Source organism: Diceros bicornis, chromosome 5 (genome assembly GCF_020826845.1).
Source record: "Diceros bicornis minor isolate mBicDic1 chromosome 5, mDicBic1.mat.cur, whole genome shotgun sequence".
Lineage (NCBI taxonomy): Eukaryota > Metazoa > Chordata > Mammalia > Perissodactyla > Rhinocerotidae > Diceros > Diceros bicornis.
The window spans coordinates 29,699,927-29,708,054 of record NC_080744.1 but is presented as its reverse complement, the minus strand read 5'-3'; the positions used below and the strand labels follow the sequence as shown (position 1 = coordinate 29,708,054).

General features: G+C 36.2%; 1 protein-coding gene across 1 annotated transcript; it reads right to left on the bottom strand.

The window, feature by feature from the left end:
* Window positions 1-6,450: 6,450 nt before the first annotated feature.
* On the bottom strand, window positions 6,451-7,588 carry LOC131405871 (olfactory receptor 4K5-like). Its single transcript, XM_058541111.1, is given in 2 exon segments — window positions 6,451-7,373; window positions 7,375-7,588. Coding segments are annotated over 2 exon segments (972 nt in total). The 5' UTR covers window positions 7,453-7,588; the 3' UTR covers window positions 6,451-6,479.
* Window positions 7,589-8,128: the final 540 nt, after the last annotated feature.

The window sequence follows — 8,128 nt, the reverse complement described above, 5'->3', positions numbered from 1 at the left end:
CAAGAAATAACAAGTGTTGGAAGGGATGTGGAGAAAATAGAACCCTCATACACTGCTGGTGGGAATTTAAACTAGTGCAGACAGCGTGGAAAGCATTATGAAGATTCCTTAAAGAATTAAGAATAGAAATGTCATATGATCCAGCTATTCTGCTTCTGGGTGTTTATCTAAAAACATAGAAACACTAATTGGAAAAGATATATGAACCTCTATGTTCAATGCAACATTACTGGCAATAACTAAGAATTGGGAACACCCTAAGAGCCCATCAATGGGTGAGTGGATAAAGAAGATGCAGTATACATACATACACATATATATACATACACATACTTATATATATAAAATTATATATTATTAATAATTATATTACTATATATTATATAGTATTATACATCATATATTATATATCAATATATGTATATCAATATACATATATCAATATATATTATACAATAATATATTATATATAATAATATATAATATATAATAATGGTATAATTATATGATATATATAATACAAATATAATATATAAATATAAATGGAATACTACTCAGCCATAAAAAACATGAAATATTGTCATTTTCAACAACAGGGATGGACTTTGAGGGTATTATGCTAAGCGAAATAAGTCAGATAGAGAAAGTCAAATACTGCATGATTTCACTCCTAAGTGGAACATAAAAATAACAACAACAACAAAGAAGCAGATAGATATAGAGATTATACTGGTGGTTACCAGAGGGGAAGATGGCGGGGGGGAGAGTGAAAGGAGGACAAGGGTACAACTGTGCAGTGATGGATGATATTAGTCTTTGAGTGGCGAACATGACATAGTCTACACAGAAATCAAAATATAATGATGTGCACCTGAAATTTATATAATGTTATAAACCAATGTTACCTCAATGAAAATAAACTTAAAAAAAGAAACACAAAATAAAAAAAGATAAATTTGAAAAACAAGGTCTTTATTGTCACTTAAACTGGCAAGATGGCAAAGAAAAGTCATGCATTAGAGACATATGGAACACCATGAAAAAGACTAATAAATCTATAACTGAAGTCACAGAAGAAGAAGACAGAGGAAAGCAAAAGCAATAGTTGAAGAGATCCTTGCTGAGAGTTTTCCAAAACTAAAGTACACATCAAGCCATAGAATCAAGTTCTGTATACCACTAGTAGAATAAATACAAGACCATAGTGCAGTTTAGGATTGCTGGGACAGGAAGCACAAAATCCAGAAGTGCATCAATGGGAGTTATGGAGAGGGGTCAATCTTCTATTCTTTCTTTCCTGAATGTGAGTATTTCAGTTACTAGTAACACAAAATTACAAATTAACTGTTGATTCAATGTGTATTTTACAGTTTGGAATTCTCCATCTCAACCAGGTTGCATGTAAGTTCAATGCTAGCCTCTTATCTGAGCCTTTAATAGGCCATTCCATGGTTCTGTGTGGCTGGGAGCTTCCCAGAAAAGTGGATCCCATGATGGTGTTCCTGTTGTCACACTTTTTCACTGTAAATCCAATAAATTATACTTTCTTCACTTAATATTTTTATATGTAATTCCAGAGGCAATCTTTGTGGAATCCTATATGCATAAATCAAATACTCCGGGAGCCTTTGGATAATGGCCTGGGAGCAGGACTGCAGGCAGGAAAGGAAAATATATATCTGGAGTAGCGGTCAATTCCAATAAGGACAAAACACTACCCACTGCATGGAGGAAGGGATGTGATATAATTGACTTAGCACTGAATGGATGTGGCCTCTCTTGGGAATGGCATGATATCAAGTTCTCAGCATCAGTCCCTTCTGCTGATCAAGCATTCAGGAGCAGTAGTAGCAGTTAACGAGACCAACTTTAAAAGGGAGCCATGCTTTGGTCTCAGATTGGCATTGATGTGAGATACGAAAATCCACACACTTTGTGCCCACGTAGGTCCATCCTCATTCTTCTCTACCGGTCTACTTTTCTCTGATTTTCCAATTTTGGTCTTTCAAGACCCCTAACAAAGCAGCAGAGACATCTTTCACTGTCCAGGAATTCACATTTACTTTTACTGATGACCAATTCTCCACCCTAATTTGATAAGTGAAATGTTTATGGCTCTTCTGAATAATAGAATTTTCCCTCACCAGTGTCCATTAGGCTCATCTGAGTGGGCAGCAGTGCATTTTTTTGGCTTGTCTCAAGACACAGAATCAAGCCTTCCATAGAAACACTTCCATGAGGCCATAAAATTGAGCTGAGGTCAAGATATTGATGCAACAGAGGTAGATAGTACGGGGTTCTGGACTACCTGTCGAGGCTGATTACCTGTGCCTTTAAATCTGCTTAAGCTTATTCCCAGATGTACCAATTCCAATACATGATGGCTCATTGTGTGACAGCTAAAAATTATGACTTGTTAAATTTGATAATACTTAGTTTATAATGAGCAGTGCTGTCACATAGTTATGTAATAACCCATGGTCAGGAACTCAGTCTCTGATAAAGTCCCATAGCATCCTAGAATTTGCTTTTCAACCAGCAGGTGGTTCTCTGCTGCAGAACACAGATTTTTTTTGTTTTTCCAGAATCCTAGGAGTTAGCATTGTCACTCGTCTAGTTGACTTGGCCAAAAAATCTACACAATGTCCTTATTTATCATCGATATCTCTGTTTCATCGGTTTTCCTGGTTCATATAGACTGACTGGCAGGACAGCTTGCACTGAAGACTAGACTTAGCACAGGGACTCACTGAAAAGTGCAAACCCTGTGAGTCAACCTAAAAACGAGCCAAAGCAGTGTTTACAAGGCAGCTGTATGCTGCCTCTGAAATTCAGAGTCTGCCAGCACTGTGCCTCTTTCTCAGTAGTAAGGAGTGCAAAACAAAATCACATGTATTTTATGTTATGGTGGGAATATGTATGATCCAATACTCAGAGTATTGGACTCTTTAAAATCTGAATGATTTGGCAGGGCCCTAGAAAGTTTATAGGGATTATCTGTTACCCATTTTTATGTCACTTTCTGCTCACAGGTCCAATCATTGTACACCTTAAATGTACTGGACTAGTATGATATTCTACAGATTGTCATGATCATTAAGTTCCCTAAATACTATGTTTTGACAGAGAGCAGGAGAGTTAATATAGAAGTGGACAAACTCTAAGTGTTTCGGAGGGTTAGGGGGTGACTGATGTAATTTTTTTTAATTGTGAAAATTCTATCACAAGATAGAATTGAGAGGTTTTCTTCAACGTTTTGTTGGCATTTCAGTTCCTTTGTGGTATCCTTCATGTATTTGATCCCAAGATAATACACATCAGAATATCAATATACTGAAAATACAGCACATCAGGTGGCAAGGATCCTCCCCAAAGAAAGGTAATTATGATCAAATATAAATTTTGTCAAAAGAGTAAAACACCTATGGTGAAATATTGGATCTTGACTTTGCTATCAGATTCTACCACCACCTTCTTTTCATCCTCTAAAGACTATCTTGAAGTGCTTTTGCAGTCACCTAATCTGTTTCTCCTGGAGCATCTATTACTCTGCATTCCTGGAAATTGTACCCTTGACACTTTCCTCCTTGTCCTGTGACTAACTTGAATCATATTATTGCCCATTGTTTAGATTGAGAGAAACTAAAGCTTCTTCACCTTCTATCCTAAGCTAGCATCTTGAGATACCGGTTTCCACTGGCCATGTCATCTTCTCTCTCTAGAGTCTGTTACATTACATCAGGTTCTTTAAATAGCCTCTGAGCTATGGGTTAAGTTTCCGTTCCATGTCTGAAGTACTGCTCATCAACTTAGCTCATACATACAGTGCAGGTAACACATTCTGAGAGCTGAGGAAACAAACAAGTCTGTGTTGCCTTTGGTAGCTTCCCTTCTTACTTTTTTATATATTCACGTTATCAAAACCTCTTTAGGATTATGTTCATCTAACACAAAGTCCCTATTCTCACAGAGTTTAGTTCAGTCAGGGAGAAATATACTAATCTAATGATATTGTGGGTTAGCGTGGTGGTACAAGTAGGGAGCCATATCATACAGAGCCTTATTAAACAAGTTAAAGCTTTATTTTTCCTCTTAATCTTAAGAGTAATTGATAGGAATAGAAAGACTTTAAAGAGAGCAGTGACTTGATCAAAAGCAAGTAATCTGCTCAAGATCACACAATAGTAACATAGTCAATGTTCAAATCCAAGTCTTTTGACAAATAGCTCAAGACACCTTCCTTCATCGTGTTTTCAATTAGCTCAAGTTATTTTACATTTACTAAAATGTTCACTTCTTTCACCATTTTTGTATGATTAAATGTATTTCTCTGTCAGTTTCTCAGTGTTGCAGGAAAAGCCTACAGAGATCTATGAACCAGACAGTAAAAAAGAAATTATCATATTATCCTATCACTTTAAAATGTGCATATGAAAAAAAGTTTACTATCAAATTATGTTAAGATTTGTCTTATTTTAGACAAAATATAACATGAGATTCTACCGTGCATGATGTCTCAGTTCTAATTGAAATATAGTGTTATTTGCCTTGAATAGTTTCCTTTAGAGAAAAATTAAATTAAAAATGTAATTTTGTTAGTATTACGACTGTTTCTCTTTGTTTTTATTGGAACTATAGTAATTTGAAATAGTTCACGGGAGAAAAAATTCTGCTAAAGTCTATGAACTCTTGGTTTTATTTTGTTTTTTTTGTTTGAATGTTATGAGTGCCTAAGTAGCTGATAATCAGTGAAATTAACCATATTACATAATTTATGAATTTCTTAGCATTGATTTTCACTGTTTATTAGTTTTAATGCAACCATTTTATAAAATGCTTATAAAGAAGGTTCAGTCTCAAATTAGAGCAATTAATTCACCTAGGATTGAAAAAAAGGATGACAATAACAATAACAACCTTTTTAATGAATCCTACCTCCCTAATGCTTTGGTACTCTAGGCTGATTAGGAAAAATCACACAGTACAGACTTTTGCTTAAGAAGAATCATAAGATCAGGCCTCATTCCCTGAACAGAATATGAGGGGCCTGTGTGATATCAAGTCAGGGGACATTGGTAATATCTCTTCTTCCTGTCCCTGTTCTAGATCTAATCTGCTGACTCTCCTTTCTTGCTATTGATGGAATGTATTCTAAAATTAGAAAGAAGTGAACATGTACATATTCCTGGGAGAGGTAACTGATGGGTTTAAATTTGTAGTCAGGTGTAAATTACCATTCTGCTACCCTTACTGGAAGGTAGACTTTGAGAGTAGAAAAGAGCAAAAAACATCAGGTTTCAGAAGAAGTAGAATGCTACGGAGAGAGCAAAAGTTGGGTGGGGTGTGGTGGGAAAAGAGGACATTCCCAAGGTTTCTTCAATATTTTACTTAATCATGGCTCTACTAGGGATGCACTTAGGAAAGATTTACTGGACTTGGGAAGATAAGAAGGCAAACAACAAAGTGCAAAATGAGTGTTTCCATTCTTGGCATAAAGGAGAGAACAACGTTTATGTAAGTCTATTTGCCTTTTAAGAATTGAGGGATTTGGGAAAGTAAGCTTAAAAACTCTAATCAACATTAATAAATCCCCTAATAGTCCCTAGAGTCCAGGGTAGAGATCCAGCTGGGGGGTCCTGGTTGCCAATTGGGTGTGTTTAACATTGATTCATCATAACCAAGAACTTCATCTTTGGTCCAAATGCAGAGTGTTGCACAACTATTCACAGCACAGACTAAAAATTAGTTGAAATGGTTCAGTTGTAAAGATTTTCCTCTTTTCTATGACTCATAATTTTAGAGGAAACTGGAATTATCTTAACTGATCAGAGAAATCCTGTTAAATGAAAGATTTGAAATGCAAGCTCTTAATTATGTATAGTTCCATATTGTAAAGCATTATTAGCTTCTGGAAAATAATATGGCATGGGTGTAATTGATGTTAAGTCAGGAATCTCATAACCTAAGAAGCTCCACTTAAGTCTATAGACTGATCTTAAGTGAGCAGAGTGGCTATCTCGTGGTTGGGAAAATTCAGTTTCAGATTCTTAAGTACTACTCATCTATATAGCCTTTCAGGCCTGAAATCTCATGTTTGAAAAATTAGGAAACTCATAAGATAAGAAAAATGTCTAAATTTATGCCCACCAAAGAATCAGGCGCTCATTCTGTTTTCCCATCGTATTCATGTTTATCTGCTTTAGTAGCTACTGCTTTCGTAGCAGTGGATGCATCAATACTCTCCATATAAAGTCATTCTACATTTTATTTCCAGAACCAGTAATCATGATATCTTTTTTATATTTTTTGATATTTAGCTTTTGCTTAGGTTATATATGGGAAAAGACTTCTCAAAGCGCAGTAAATAGTCTCTATATCATCTTCTTAGTTACTTTCACCACAGTTTAATATGCTGCAAGAACACGTTCAAATTATTTATAGATGGAGTATTGATGTGAGGAATTTGAAGAAATTGTGTCTTAATAAAAAGAATTTCTCACTACAAGTGGCATTTCAGAAATTTTCTTGGGCCTCATGTAATGGGTCACAATTTTCCTCACGGCGGCCTTCATATCTCTGTTCCTTAGTGTGTAAATAATGGGGTTTAGAATAGGAGTGAAAATGGTGTAAAATATGGCAAGAACTTTATCAACAGGGTAGGTGGTAAAGGGCCACACATAGATGAAGATGCAAGGCCCAAAGAATAATATTACTACGGTGATATGGGCCACCAGTGTAGAAAATGCCTTGGCCATTGCAGCAGAAGACTTAAACCAGACGGTGACAAGAATGATGATGTAAGAGCTGACTAAGAGAGAGAAAGTGCTCAGGGAAAGAATTCCACTATTGACTGCAATTAGTATCTCAATGATGTAAGAGTCTAGGCAGGCAAGTTTGGTCACTCGAGGAAGGTCACAAAACAAGCTGTCTACTACATTGGGGCCACAAAAAGGCAAGTTCACAGTAAATGATAACTGGCTTAACGTGTGCACCAAGCCCACAGCCCAGGAGGTCATGACCAGGGCAGTGCACGTCCTTTGGCTCATGATGACCACATAGCGTAGGGGTTTGCATATGGCTACATATCTGTCATAAGCCATGGAGACGAGTAGTACCATCTCCCCTCCAGTGAAAAGGTGAACGAAGTTAATCTGGGCTATGCAGGTGCTGAAGGAGATGGTCTTGTGTTCACTTAGAAAATCTGCAATCATCTTAGGGGTAGCAAAAGAAGCCTGACAGATGTCCACAAAGGAAAGGTTTCCCAGGAGGAAGCACATGGGGGAGTGCAGGCTGTTATCAGAAGTCACCGTGATAATAATGAGAAGGTTTCCCAGCGCTGTGACCACATACAACACAGAGAAGAAAACAAAAAAAGAAAAGCTGGAGTTCCTGAGAACTAGAGAGTTCCAGCAATACAAATTCAGACACCACTGAACAATTGGACTTATCCATGGATCCAGGCTGCGGACTTGCTCTGGAACAATCCTAAGGGAGAGGAAATAGGAAGGGATCAGAATTGCCAACTAAGAACACTTTTAACATGAAGGATTCTCAGATCTTAGAGGTGATGTGTATTTGTCAAGTAAAAAAATTTTTAAGAGACGATGATAATATACCTGGAGAGTAGGAAAGAGCTTATGAGAATGTCTAATTGGATCAATCTCGTTAGAATCCCTTGAGTTTTTGGATAGTCTTCATAATCTGTTACGCAGTAGTAAACAGCTCACCCATGAGCTGACTAGTGATCACAAGACTAGAGGAGTGATTTAAAGCCAGCCCCAGAGGCTTTGTAGATTGGCAAAAATAATTTAGATCTGTTGGTCTTGTGGTCTTTTTTTATCATTAATTTTAATCTCTAACTACAATATTTTCTTTAACTCTCCAAGAAAAATTCATGGCTTGATGTTTATTGTGTGATGTAAAGTCACATTGATTGTTTGACTTTAGGCAAATTATTTTTTCTGAGCTTTAATTTCACATCTCAGAAAAGATAAGGGGTGGTAAAAATACCTACTGTACAGAAGGTTTTAGAGCTTAAATATAACTTATGACATTTTTTTATTGAAATAATTGTAATACAATAGATGTCCTTAATAAGTTTAATATCTCCATATTGAAAAAAAATTAC